Source organism: Protopterus annectens, chromosome 2.part0 (genome assembly GCF_019279795.1).
Source record: "Protopterus annectens isolate FY-2018-M chromosome 2.part0, PAN1.0, whole genome shotgun sequence".
In the NCBI taxonomy this organism is placed as follows: Eukaryota; Metazoa; Chordata; order Ceratodontiformes; family Protopteridae; genus Protopterus; species Protopterus annectens.
The window spans coordinates 749,982,105-749,997,476 of record NC_056728.1 but is presented as its reverse complement, the minus strand read 5'-3'; the positions used below and the strand labels follow the sequence as shown (position 1 = coordinate 749,997,476).

Sequence of the window (15,372 nt, the reverse complement as noted above, 5' to 3'; positions counted from 1 at the left end):
ATGGATCATGCAATCCCAAATAAAACCAAGACCCAATCCTTCAAAGGCAGACGTCCTGTCTGGTGGACCCCAGCCATAAACAAACTATACAACAGAAGGAGGAAGCAACTACATGATAGAGCAAAATCCCAAAAAGGGAAGGCATCTCTGATTAGTATTAGCAAAAAACTACGGGCACTCATAAAATCATCTAAGGCCAGCTTTGAGAGAAAAATTGCACAGGACACTAAGGATAATCACAAGGCTTTCTTTAGGTATGTTAGGAACCTGGGTGGGAATTCCCAGATATGCTCAGAATTAGTCCAAAATGACAAAAAATACACTGAACCCACAGACATTGCCAACATCCTAGCTGACAGGTTCAGCGCAACCCCCCCCACCAAAAGGGCAAATATCTATCCCAGCAGAGTGCTGCCCCCCCCTGACATCTCAGATGCTCAGGCAAGAGCTGCCCTCTCCAAAGCAAAATACACAGCATCAATGGGACCAGACGGTGTCCCAGGCTGCGTCCTACATGAACTCCAAGAAGAGCTAAACCCAAACATAAAATTACTATTCAATCTCAGCCTTACTACAGGACATGTACCCAAAGAGTGACATACAGCAACAGTGGTCCTTCTCCACAAAGGTGGTGCCTCAACGGATCCTGGAAACTATCACCCCATAAGCCTGACTAGCTTGGTCTGCAAAGCTATGGAAAGGATCATCATGGACCTCATAAATAAAGATATTGGGGACCTACAAACACTGGATCCTACCCAGTTCGGCTTTGTTAAGGGCAGATCCTGCCTCTTAAACCTGGTTGATTTCTTTGAAACAGTCACCAAGGCCATTGATGAGGGGAAGGTGGTCCACACAGCCTACCTGGACCTCGCAAAAGCCTTCGATACAATACCCCACTCGGGCATTATAGATAAGCTCACCAGCTTAAATATAAACCCCTATGTCACTAGATGGGTTGCAAACTGGCTCAAGGACAGAACCCACATGGTTAGAATTGCTGGAGCCATGTCAGACTCCAAACCAGTTACAAGTGGCATCCCACAAGGCTCAGTCCTGGGACCTCTCTTGTTCGGTATATATTTCTCGGAGGTACAGGCCAACACGGAAGGACTTTGGCTGACCAAGTTCGCAGATGACTGCAAACTGGGCGCCATAATCAACTCTCCAGCTGACACAAGCATCCTCCAAAAGGGCCTCATAGAAACAGACAACTGGTGCCAGAGCCATGGCCTCAAGCTAAACGCCAAAAAGTGTATAGTCATCCCCTTTGGCAAAAACAAAGTGCCCACAAATTATCACATAGGTGGTAATCCATTAAGTACAGAAGTAATTAGGGACCTGGGGACCCAAGTTGATAGCAATTTCTCATTTGACAACCACGTGGCCAAAGTGGTTAGAAAAACATTTTATATAGCCCACCTAATCATGAAGAGATTCACATCTAGATCAGGGGAGGTCATTGTGCCTCTTTACTCATCCCTCATCAGGCCCATAATTAAGTACAATGCCCCTTTTGGGATGTACCTTACCAGACACCTGCAGCAACTGGAAAGACCCCAAAAGTACCTCACCAAGAGGATCAAAGGGCTCAAACAGATGCCATATGCTGCCCGGTTAATGAAACTCCAGCTCTACTCAGTGGCATACAGCCTGCTCAGAGGCGATCTGTGCCTGACGTATAAAGCCACGACCAACCTGGAATTAATGGACATACTGCACCTCAGAAAATCCAAATCCCATCGAGCTACGCGCTCGAGAGACTTGAACCTCAGCATTGAAATAAATAGGACATGCTGGAGGGACAGATTCATAACCCAGAGGCTCCCTTCACTCTGGAATAAAATCCCAGTCCAGGTTAGGCAGAGTCCCTCATCGACTCTCTTCAAGAGGAATCTTGATGAGTGGATGGGAGATCGTAGGTTTACCCCGGGTATCACTTCTGTGTCACTGTTAGACAGAGGCACAGTATACTAACATTGAAAAAGGGCATAGCAAAATTAATTTAAAATGGGTGGCGAAAGCCAAACACACTCTGGCTAGGCTTATAAATGCCCTAGGGCAGATAGCCTAGTATGAACCTATGAACCTAACTGGGTATGATCCTCATATCTGCTCAGACCAGGAGGATCTGCAAAATGCAAACTTAGCTCTGCAACGGCCGAGCTCCTGACAGTCCTCTCAATGAACTTAGAGTAAAGAAACTACAACCTTCCAATCTGGCAACAAAGGGTACCATCACACACCAATCCCATGAAGAGCCTGTTCCCACCATCCAGTGAAGAATTTGAATAAGTTTTGAAAATCACCAACAATTCAGAAACAAAGGTGTGCAATCACATAAACATTTACAAAAAATAAAACATAAGGGCTAACACTTGAGCTCAAAGAGTGGCAAACATGAACTGGTGAGTGCAGGTGATAACCGCACATATAGATTTGATGCATGGTATCATTGAGCGAGTTTCATGGGTCAGCATCAGTTTCTGCAGGAACTTCAAATAAATGGTTAATGGTGACTAGTAGACAAGATGAACGCCAATCACACAATGGTTGAAGAGACTTCAATATTGGATCAAACATTACATCTGTGGAAGACCTCATAAGAATGAACATGCACAATGAGCGAAATATTGTCGGACATAATAGGTGGGAACCCACTGAGGATATGCAGTCTAAACATGTCTGGCCTTTCTGTTCTGCGGCACAACTTACATTTTTTTAGCTTCTCTCTGTATGTAGACCACGGCTGAAATGTTTTTTTGTGATCTAGACATCCTACCCATACAAACTAGGGACATAAAAAAAATATCAGTACAGTAGTAAATTACATTGGAGGGTTGCTTCTGGGTAGTGAGCACTATACATTTAATACACAGTTGCGTACAAGGGATGTGACACCATTAGCAATGACAGACAGACCTTGGACATCAGCTTTAATGTAGTGCTTGTGCAGTATTACAGTATGCAAGCCTTGTTGCTAGTTCAGAGTACAACCTGGTCAGATAGTACAGCATGAGGTGCTGCTCTGCAGACATCGCATGATGAGACCCTTGGCAGAGCTATGTCACATAGCTTAGGCTGCACTGTGTGTTGGAATGCATCTTCATGAAGCCCACAAATTGTCAGCATATGGGAGACAAATGATGCATTGAACTTTCCTAGGCTACTGGTTAGTAAACTGAAAGACCACTTAAAAACATTTTAGTAAGACATGGTGTAATGCACATTTTAAATTAAAAATAACCAAGCATTTTAACCCTACTAATAAAAATTAATATGTAAATCTGCATACCTGCACTCCTTTAAGCTGGATATAATCTGCTATAAACCATGCTAAACAATGGCACATAAAAAACACCATAATATCCCACTTGAAAACATGGTGAGCAGCCCATCCAATTATAAGGCTTGCAACAAAGCATTCGGAGATGGGTTCACAGATGATTGTTGCAGGAAGCATATTTATGCGCAGTTTTGTCCACCTGAAAGAATGCAATTACAGAACACACAAATTACAAAACTGAAATCTCTTTCAGACAGTTTTAGGTGCAGAAAAGTCAAGTGCAGTAATTCAAGACTAATTAAATATAATTACAATCCAAGAACCACTAAAATGTGTGTGTGTGTGTGTGTGTGTGTGTGTGTATAAATGTATACATATAAACATACACGCGTGCACACGCACACAATACAGACATACATACAATTTGACACTGACAAGTCAGGCAGTAACCACGTATACAAAACATTATGAATGCAGAGCTTCACTATACATTTTGTTTAATAAGCAGAGACTTTCAAGTCTGTAAGAAGTAGCAAAACACAGGAGTATGCATACTCACCATAAAAACAGATGTTTGAGCATTGACTGTGTTACTTTAGGAATTATTTTTATGAATGGAAACAGCGAGGGCTAGATGCCATGTCAGGGGTTTTAATAAATAAGATAACATGCCTTTTTCTCTGGGTTATCTCCATGTGATTTGCAACTTAAATGTTTTCTGGAGCTTTACATATGACGCATTTCACTGCAGTGAACTCATATGCATCCTTATACAATACCTCTTTTTTCTAAATCTGTCATATCCTCCTGCATTAAGGCACAACACTTAAAATGAATCTAATCAAGTGAAGACATATACCAAAGCTAAACTCTGTTGGACGTTCAAAACACACTGCAGACATTCTGACATTTAATAATAAATTTCAGACCTCAGAATTGCATTTACCTGGTGCAGCCCATGTCTGGTTTCTTCCAATGGTTTTCCATATCTGGAGAATTTAAACTGGATATCTTGTCTTGCTTTTGAGACTGTTATTGCTGTACAATACTTCATTAGGGGAGAGAGCTTCAGGAATTTCCTTCTGAAACTCTTGACTGCAACAGTTTTCATAATTTCTAGTTTCATGTGACAAGACTTCAGTGATGCATGCAGTTGTGTCTGCTAGTATAAATACTTCAAAGGACTTGGAATAACAATCCACATTGATGATATACATGGCTTGTCTGTTCTGGTACACATCTGTGCATACTTAAATCCCTAGAAGCTTTGGAAATGGATATGCTAGCATCTCTTCATTTGGATGTTTTTATGGTATGTACTGCAGATGACAACATTCTGAGCTACTACTATTATCAGAGTTGACATTTAAGAGTAAAGCAATATTTTGATCTTTATCACATTATTCTGTGATGGGACTCGTGTATCCTGTCAAACATGCTTTGTCAATTGAATGCAAAATAATTACTTCATCGATTTTAAGAATGATGTGTTTTCTTACTGATTACATCTACTCAGGCCAGAACTATCACTGGGACATCTAAAAGCAAAGGAAAGGGTATACCACACTGGTTAAGGTCTTCACCTCATAGCCACAAGGTACAGCGTTTGGTTCTGGTCTTGGGTTATTGGCTAAGCTTAAAAAAACATCCTTTCAGAACCATTAGCCTAATATTTACCCATGAACTATAACTAAATTTCTAAGTCAGTGTCACTACACCGTAGATTTTTTTTTATTTTCATTTTTTGTTACTGGTTGCTGCAGTACTAGTAGCAGTAGTGGCCGTTCTTCATTCTTTTCCAGTAAACATACTTTACTTACCACACCTGATACATGTACTTCTTTGTCTGGTCTTTATTTTACTTTTAAATCAGAAAAGACACTCTTCAGTCTTGGAAGCCTTCTACAAAGGCAAAATTTATGGTTCATTTCCACCTGAACATATTCACCATGGACATATCCATGAAATTTGTCACATCCATATATTGTTGCTATCAGTTCCTTTTCTATCGGAGAGAGAGATGTCTTTTTCTACTCCAGCAAATGCTTTTGACACAGTCAATTGGTTTATTCTCTCCAAGGATCAACGTCTAGATACTCTTCTGACTGGCATTTATTTGCAACACAGACAGACTTGCCTATAATGCGTTTAAATTTGAAGCATCTATATCTAGTTTCTTCAGCATTTTAAAACAAAATTATTTTCATATATCCATCCCCAAGCCCCATACTTTTCCAACATTTTTCTTAGAGGCATGATTAATTCACAGAAACTAAAAACTTACCTTAGAAATCACTGCAATGCCAATATGTCTTCTGGTCTTGGCCTTTGCAGAATTGTTCAGATGTCTGCATTAAGTATCTATCCTTCTAATATCAGACTATAACTCACATACTTCAGGTCTGTCACGATGCCACATTTGCTCTTACTATGCTTGAAAGTATGCAGTCTTAATGGAAGTCTATGGAATCTGTACTTGCTAATGGCATATTAAATCTACCCAACTTGCAGGTTTGTTCATCTAGCCTTCCCCATCCTCAACCACTTTTCCCTATTTTCACATGGGGTTGGGGTGTCATTTCAACAGTGTCAATTACCTACAGAGCCAAGGTTTATATCTCTGGGTGGCTAGAGCCTTGCTTCGGTAGTTCATCCGTGCCACTCACTCGCATACAGACTTGCACCTACGGCCAATTTAGTGTGTATCCAATACAGCTACTGCATGTCTTTGGAAAGTGGGAGGAAACTGGAGCACCCGGAGGAAACCCATGCAACTGCAGGAAGGACATTCAAAGAAACTTTACTGTCATTTAGGAACGCAAGTGCTACTTAAATGAAATTTCGAGTGTCAGTTCTTTTACAAGAGAAAAACAGAAAGACAGACATGATAGGTATTAAAGAATAAACAATAACTACAGTACAAAACTATCTGTCTAAGTAGCTTTTGCACATGCTTGTACACTATTACACTGGGCAACAGACTACTAGATAATTAACACATGAAAATAGTACACTATACACAGAGGTGCGATTGGGTGATATTGCACATAAGGAAGTGACTGGAATTGCACTTAAATGAGAATATACCGATTTTAGTATGCAGTAAATAAATAGAATTACTGTATGGAAAAAAATAAAAGAATGAGAGTGTAACAATATATTACAGTTTTGATACATCCGGATTTATGTCTGCATTAATGAGTACTATTGCAGTTGGATAAAAACGGTTCATGAATCTGGAGGTCCTGCAGCAGGATACTCCATAACCTTCTACCAGAAGCTAGTTTAGTGAACCAACCATACGCTGGATGAGAAGTGTCACTCAGTATTTTGCGGGACCTCTTTTTACATCTTAGTTCAAAGAGCTCCTGTAAGGTAGGAAGACTAGTGCCCACAATCTTTCCTGCTGTTCTTATTATTCTTTGCAGCTTCTTCCTTTCAGCCATTGTGCTGTTACTGAACCATACAGTGCAGTTGCTGGTGATAATGCTCTTGATGGCTCCTCTGTAGAAGGTAATTAGAGCATTCAGAGAGCTTTGCTTTTCTCAGCCTTCTTAGGAAGTGTAGTTGCTGGTGGGCTTTTTTTAATTAGCTGGCCTGTATTTGTACTCCAAGAAAGATCCTCTGATATATATATACCCCCCCATAAACTTTGTAGTTTGGACTCTCTCCACTTCTTCAGCATTGACCTTGAGCGGCAGGTGCATGGCAGAGCCATTTCTGAATTCAATAATAATTGTCAATAATAATTTCTTTTGTTTTATTGATGTTCAGGTCCAAATTGTTGTTATTGCACCATTCAATCAGGGTGTTGACCTCATTCCTGTACCCACTCAACACCACCACTTATAAGTCCTACCACTGTGGCGTCACCTGCAAATTTGAAGACGTGGTTGTTGCTAGCTTTCACAGAGCAGTCATGGGTAAGGACTGTGAATAATATCGGCACACAGCCCTGGGGTACTCCAGTGTTGACTGTAATATTCCCTGAAGTGTTGTTACAAGCACAGGTCCTTTGTGGTCTTCCAGTCAGGAAATAGTACAGTTTTGTACCTACCATAAATGTAGATGTTCGAGTGCTAATACAGCTGCAGTAATCACAGATGGGTTTTCTGCCGTCAGGCGGGTCCTCGGTCGGCCGAATTCCAAAGTCTAGGTCCGGCGTCGGTTGTTGTCGCTTTCTTTTCTGACGTCAGTCAGGCAGGGTTGTATATAAGACACAGCCGACGCCATTTACTTCAGTCTTTCTTGCCCCAGATGTCAGGTGCCCCCAGAAGGAAGGCAATACATAAATTATATTTATATACATGCAATGCAATATAATCAAAAATCAGTAGTTGCAAGCAAATATACCATAGAAGGATAACCCAATCAGGTTGTATGAAGAGGGGTTAGGCCCTAGGCCTTTACCAAGAGGGGAAGGAGGGAGGGTAACCTGTACTGCAGCTGTATTAGCACTCGAACATCTACATTTATGGTAGGTACAAAATTGTACTATGTTCATCGTGCATACAGCTGCAGTACTCACAGATGGGTAGAATCCCAAAGCTACGCACAGGGTGGTAGGCACTAGGTGGAACTGGGATGAGCCAGAATGCCCTGCAACACAGCAGTGGCAAAGCCTGCTCTAGTTTTGGAATATAAAGGCAGATGGTAGTGTTTTGTAAAGGTATGCACAGAACTCCAAGTGGCTGCCTCCAAAATATCTTTGGCAGGAACTCCTCTTAGGAAGGCTGTAGAGGCAGCTGTGGCCCTGGTGGAGTGGGATCTGATGCCTATAGGGACAGATTTTCCATGATAGGAGTAACAAAACCGTATGCAGTGGCCTATCCATTTTGAAATTGTCTGTTTGGTAACTGGCTTCCCTTGAGCTCCTACAGCATAGGACACAAAGAGTTGTTCTGTTTTCCTGAAAGGCTTTGTTCTGTCTAAATAATAACGTAGCTGTCTATGGATGTCTAAGGAGTGCAGCAGCCTTTCCCCTTTGTTTTGAAGATTGGGTAAAAGGTAGGTAAGTGTATGGCTTGATTTAAAGCTACCCTGGATACCACTTTAGGCATAAATGACGGGTTGGTTGGAAGGGAAACCCTGTCCTGATGGAAGATGAGGAAGGGCTGCACAGCCATGAGGGCTTGTAGTTCCGAAACCCTACGAGCTGAGGTAATGGCCAGAAGGAAAGCTGTTTTCCAGGACAAATATTGTAAATCTGTTGAGGCAGCTGGTTCAAAGGGAGGCAATGTTAATTTTTCTAGAATGTAATTAAGATCCCAGGCTGGCATTGGTTGTTTCCTTGGTGGTCTTGTATTCTTAGCCCCTCTGAGGAACTGTCTTAAGAGTGGGTGAGAGAATAAGGGTGGATCAGTGTTAAATTCTGCAGAAATGGCTGAGGCATGGATTTTTACGGAGGAAAATGAAAGTCCACTGTTCAGCAGCTCAGCTAGATACTGTAATACCGGAGGCAGATTCAGTTTTCTAGTATCCTGGCCTTTTTTCTCATTCCAAGAGCAAAACCGTTTCCATTTTGCGGAGTAAGCCTTTCTAGTAGATGGCCTTCTGGCCTCCAAAATGACATCCTGCACCTCTTTGGGGAGTAGGGTCTGTTGTGTTGTTAAGGAATTTTCCATGCACCGAGATTGAGTGTTTTCAACTGACTGTGAAGAGTTTTGTAGCTGTTTTGAGTCAGTAGAAGAGGCAGAGGTAGGGGCCAGGGAGGAGTATGCGATGGGCTCCTCAGGAGTGGGTACCAGTGTTGTCTTGGCCAGTCTGGAACAATTAGTATCATCTTCGGTCTGTCTGCTCTTGCTTTCAACAGCACCTTGGGCAGAAGAGGCAGAGGTGGGAAAGCGTAAATTGTCCATGCTGCCCAACTGAATGAAAGGGCATCCACTCTCCAGGCCTTTGGATGAAAGGTCCTTGAACAGAACTTTTTCAATTGATGATTCCTGTGGGAGACGAAGAGATCTATGTCTGGCCTTCCCCATGCTTGGATTATCTTTGTAAACACTTGAGGATGCAACTTCCATTCGTGTGGATCTGTCATATTTCTGCTTAGATTGTCTGCCAGCGTGTTTTCCAAACCTGGCAAGTACTGTGCTTGAAGTTCGATTTGCCATTCCAGAGCCAAGTTCCAAAGTGTCATGGATAGTCTGCACAGGAGGTATGAATGTGTTCCTCCTTGTTTGTTTATGTACCACATTACTGTGGTGTTGTCTGTTCTTATCAATAATTGTCCTGGATGCAGGAGGTCCTTGAAAACTGTAATTGCATTTATCACTGCTAGCATTTCTTTTTGATTGATGTGAAGGTGCTTTTCCTTTTGGGACCATTTGCCCTGAATGCACCTGTCTGTCATGTGCGCCCCCCAGGCGTAATCTGAGGTGTCTGTTGTGATGACTTGATTTGCTTGAGGCTTGTAGAATGGGAGACCTGTGTTTGTTTGACATGCTTGGGCCCACCATAGAAATTCCTTTTGCAAACATGGAATTATTGGTATTATTGTTTCCAAACTGTGGCTGTGTTGAGACCATAGGTTTTTTAGGTACCATTGAAGTTTCCTCATATGCAACTTTGCACATGGGATTAAAAGAATGCAAGATGCCATGAAGCCCAGAGCCTGCAGGATTTTCCTTGCAGTAAGCCTGGTACAATTTGCTAGTATTTTGAAGTACTGAGTTAGTTGCCCCTGTTTTTCTGGCGTAAGATAGGCCATCTGAGTGTTTGTGTCCAAGTTGGCACCCAGGAAAGTTATTTTCTGAGATGGTGTTAGTCTGGATTTCTCTTTGTTGACTGTGTATCCCAGAGAATTCAGTAACAGTGTTACATAAGCCAGATGTTCCAGAAGTATGTGCTTGCTGTCCGCTTGGATCAGGCAGTCGTCCAAATAAGGGTAAATTTGTATCCCTTGAAGTCTGCAGTAGGCAATTACTGATGCCAGGCATTTCGTGAATACTCTGGGCGCAGTAGATAAGCCAAAGGGCAATGCAGAGAATTGATAGTGGACTGAACCTGCAAGAAATCTGAGGTATCTTCTGCAGCTTTGTCTGATTGGGACATGCAAGTATGCCTCCTTGAGGTCCAATGTTACCAGCCAAAACTCCTTGCCCAGCATGGGAAGATGTTGCTGTAATGTGAGCATCTTGAATTTTGGTACGAGTAAAAATGTGTTTAGGATGGATAAGTCCAAAATCGGTCTCCAGTCGGTTCCTTTCCTTGGTACCAGAAATAGCCTGGAATAAAAACCTTGACCTTGTTCGTGAGTAGGTACCTCTTGAATAGTTTTCATGTCTATGAGCTTTGAAATTTGTAGTTGTGCCTCTGCCCTTTGATTGTGTGGCAGGTTTGGCATGCCTCTCATTTTTGGAAGAGTGTGAAAATGAAATCTGTAGCCTCTGTTTATAACGTCCAGGATCCATTTGTCTGTTGTGACAATATGCCAATTTCTTGTAAATAATGCCAGCTTTCCTCCCAAGGGTGCTGCCAGCTGAGACTTGTCCTCTGCCCCTTGTGCACCTGTATCTACCTCTTTGGGGCTTGTCCGTGGCTAGAAAGGACCAGCTTTTAGAAGGCCAATTTCTGCTAAAACGTGGTGGTTGAACCTGTAGAAAAGCTTCGACAGATTGCATAGATTTGGCTTTTTCTTCCATTTTCCGTAGTATCTCCTCAGCATTAGTACCAAATAGCACATCCTTTTGTAAAGGAGCATCTAGTAGTTTAGCTTTCACATGATCAGGCAAGAGCCAGGCAGATCTACGAATGACTGATCCTGTAACAGCAGCTCTACTTGAGGCCTCTAGGGCATCATAGCCACATTTGTAAGGTGTGTTTACCCACTTGTTCTGCACTATGCATCATATCCTGCAACTCCTTCAAATCTGGTTGTTCAGGTTGAGACATTTTATTTCTTAATTGTGATAACGGAAACTGCTGATATTTAAGCATATGGAACTGACAATTTAAGGCCCTCATGGCTAGGGTGGCCGAGGTATATACCTTTTTCCCCCACCTTTCTAAGGATCTTGACTCTCTTTTGGAAGGTAGTGGATTCTTAGCAGTAGAGGCCTTCATTCCCTTGGGGCCTTGAGAAATGGTTTCAGGGTCAGCATTATGGCTTTTGTAAAGAAATTGGTGAGAGTTAGGAACTCTGTAGTACCTATCAGGCTTGACTGGGGCAGGAGGCAGTGAATCCGGATTAAGGCAAGCCTCCGAATAAATCTCATCAAGTATGTCCAAGACAGGAGGTATCGCCAGAGGTCTGTGTTGAGGTAACAAGAGAAATTCTCTAAGTCTTTTCTTGGAATCAGAAAAGTCTTGGCCTTCCCAATGGAAGTGTTCCCTCAAGGTGTGCAAGGTTTCCCCAAAAGAAAAATCCTCTGTTGGAGATACAGAATGAATGGACTGCTCTGCATCAGAATCTTCAAAAGGGGAGTAAGAGTGTTCCTCTACATCAGAATGCTCTGAAAAAATGAAGCCCTGATCAGAAGAGGGAGAATCTTCCTCCACTCTGGGTCTCTTATCTGGAGGGGGTTTGGAACCCCTGATAAGAGTAATTAAATCCTCAGCCATTTTTAGCATCTGCTTTTTAGGCATGGGGCCTGGAGATGGGCCCTGTGCAACAGGCCTCTTGGGATGCCTGGCTGATTTGGACTTAGTAAAGGCCTTAATGGAAAAGGAAGATGAGGGTCTAAAGACACCATAGGTGGAAGTGGACCTGTCCACATTAGGAGGCTCAACGCTCACAGTGGCTTCGGTGGTTGCAGTCTGGGTATGGGCCGAGGTACCTGCGGTCTTGGTTACAGAAGACACAGCCAAAGAAGTGTCGTCAGTAGTCAGGGACTGCATAGGTGTCTCGCTGAGAACCGGACCACGTGTAGCCGGTTTTGGCGTGGTGTCGGTGGAGACCGCGGGCCTCGCGTGTCGGTCTCTGTCCTTGCGTTTTTTGGACAAAATGGTAGTCGGAGTCTCCGACGACATTTTACAATCAAAGGCTTTACCAAAAAAGTGTTGGGCGAATTCCGCCCGACGCTTAATAGTGCGTTTATTGAAAGTAGCTTAAAAGCGACAGCCCGAGACGTCATGGTCTGGGCCTAAACAAGGTATGCAGAGGGAATAGAAATCCTTATGCGGTATTTGCTTCCCACAAGAAATACAATTGTTAACTTTTTCTGACATCGGTCTGAGGCAAGAAAAGTTTCCCCAACAGGGTACTTAGCTTTAAAGAAGACTTCGGTTTCCAATTTTTCGTAAATTCAGGAGCTGGCCGACCGGCACTTGCGAACTGCTTCTGCTTCGGGCACCGCCCGGCAAAAAAGACTGAAGAAAATGGCGTCTGCTGTGTCTTAAAAGCAACAACAACCGACGCCGGACCTAGACTTTGGAATTCGGCCGACCGAGGACCCGCCTGATGGCAGAAAACCCATCTGTGATTACTGCAGCTGTATGCACGATGAACATCAAGGATCCAGTTGCACAGCCCTTTATTTATGCCAAAGTTGATTAGCTTTTCTACAAGTTGCACTGGAATCACTGTACTGAATTGTGTCTTTCAGCTTTTCCCGATTAGGGGTCGCCACAGCGGAACTCAGGTCCGCTAATGATTGGCAGTAGAGTTTTACATGCTGGCTTGCCGGGCCTAACACACAACCTTCAACGAAGGAATGCCCATTCATGCATGTTGACACACAGAAGACGCTCTAACTGAGAATCGAACGGGCAACGTCCAACTGTGAGGCGACAACGCTACCGCAGCACCACCACCGCAGTTGGAATCACTGTATCGAATGCAGAGCTGAAATTTATGAACAGCCTGGCACAGTTGTTCTCTTCAAGAAGCTCCAATGTGAGGTGAAGTGCCACCGAAATGGCATCAGCAGCTGATCTGTTTGCCCAGTTGCAAACTGCAGTGGGTCAAAGGAGTGGGGTAGTACTGTAGTCAAATGCCTTTTAACTAGTCTTTCGAAACATTTCATTACATTTGATATAACGGCCACTGGCCTGTAATCATTTAGGCAGATGGGGTTCTTGGCAAGTTGGTAACTTTAAAGCATGCAAACTCCATACAGAAGACACCCCAGCTGAGAAGTGAATCTGAGAACATCTTGCTGTGAGGTGACAACGTTTGTTCATCTAGCCTTATCTGCCAGAAATCTTGGTTTACATCTAGTACTAAAAATAATCTTTGGCATTCTTGACCTTATGGGCAATGTTTTACTTCAATAATGTTACTCAGCACTTGTGGAGCAATACTAATGCGAATCTTATCCTTTTTTTTTTAGTTACTACACACCCTGCTAGATCTAGCTCTCCTTAATGACACCTAGGCTTTCCATGACCTTCACTTCATACTCAGTGGTACTTTAAATGCTACAGCTACTTTTCTAGAAGTATACATCACTTGCAGTACACCAGGTTTTATTTTTATTGAATATTCCTCTGGCAAGCTTCCTAAGCCTGTAAACAAATCACTCCTATGGCTCAGTAAAGTATCTTGGATGTCTCTGTGACTTTTTGAATGACTGTCCTGTCTTGGCTTTTACAGAGTGATTTCCTTTTACTGTTTGTAGCCTCTCACAAGTCAACAAGACCCCAAACATTTCACCCTTGCTGCTAACTCCCTTTCAGCTTGCAGCTGCGCCACCTCATGCCTCCCCAGTCCCATTCCATCCCACCCTACCCATTATTGTATGCTCTTGTATACTCTTGCCTTTTTCCTAACTGCTAGCTTCATTTTTATGTAGCTACATTGACCCATTCTTCCTTTTGCTCAAACTTATGTCTACAGCCCTGAGTACTGTGACACTCACTCATTCCCATAATTTGCTTAATCCCTCAATTCACTCAGCTTGTCCAGTCCACCAACTCCCTTTTGAAACTCTCCTCCAGTTTGTTATATCCCAGTATAATCAAATTACGCAACTGCATCTACATTGGTGCTCTTAAACTCCTCCAGCCTAAACAGACTGGCATGATCACTCTCAGCTAACTGTCACCTTCATCTAGATATCACTGACCCCCCTATACATTGCTTAGAACAACATTCAGTGGCTGCTTTATTCTAGTATAGTCCTAGTACTGGCTGACTGGACCCCTCAAGATCAATGACTTCAAAAGCTCCCATCTAGAGCTCAGAATCTCCTAGTCAGATCCTGACAGATTCAGATCTTTCAAGACTAGAAACAGTATCCTGCTATTCCACTCCATATTCTGCCCTCCAGCATCTCGTCTGCCGGCCTTGATAAGGCTGAGAGGTGATGCACTGTAATACATCTCCTACCTCTATTGCAACCATTAAGACACTTTCGGTAGGTCTGAATGCATCCTGCTCCCCTGCTCTCTTTGAAAGGTTGCAATACCCCTCCTTTCTGATTTCACATTTAATGCCCATTTTTATTAATATAGCCACTTCACCTCCAAATTCCCCTTCACTGCCATTCCTGAACACCACCCAGGATACCAAGCTGTCTCCACCCTCCCTCCAGTATAAAAGTCTGCAGCTTCCTAGTCATCTTAGCTACACACCTTGCATTGTAATAACCAACCAAGCTTGGCTACATTATCTGTTACATTTTTTTCTTCTTTCAACTGCTACAGTATCTACCCCTTTCTGTATCTGTGGCATGCCTCCTCCCTTTTGCATTTACTTTACTTTTATTTTTTATTTACCTTATTTTCAATTATTTTTTAATTTACCATTTGTTCATCTGGGTACAGAGCTGATCCAGGCAGATCATGGTCATGCTCAGCTACAGTTAGTTTAAAGGTACAATAACAGCTAAAGCTTTCCAACCCAGTTGTCCCTTCTGGGTTAACATGGTGCTGTACTAGATGCAACATCCTTTATTTTTGACGTTTTAGCAGTCTGCTGCAGAGACAGAGGGGGTGATTCAAGAATGCACTGTAGATGTGTATGCATAGTGGCACATTTCCTCAACTCAGCAACCACCTTGACACAGTGCTGCACTGTCCTCAACCAAGAAGACATGCAACGTCACGTAGGACTGGTCCCATGAACTGGCTGAATGCTAATGAGGCATTCCATGGGGGAGAACCATATGCTAATAGGCCATGTGCACTCTCTTCAGAACTGCCTC

At 42.9% G+C, this 15,372-nt stretch overlaps 1 protein-coding gene across 2 annotated transcripts in view; it reads right to left on the bottom strand.

Annotated features, from left to right (window-relative positions):
* The window catches only part of UGCG (UDP-glucose ceramide glucosyltransferase), a 396,521-nt gene that overhangs the window by 26,810 nt on the left and 354,339 nt on the right, over window positions 1-15,372 (bottom strand). For both annotated transcript variants that reach the window (XM_044061068.1, XM_044061069.1), the window contains one exon: window positions 3,296-3,485. In XM_044061068.1, coding sequence (XP_043917003.1) covers window positions 3,296-3,485 — 190 coding nt within the window. The remainder of the gene's footprint in view (window positions 1-3,295; window positions 3,486-15,372) is intronic.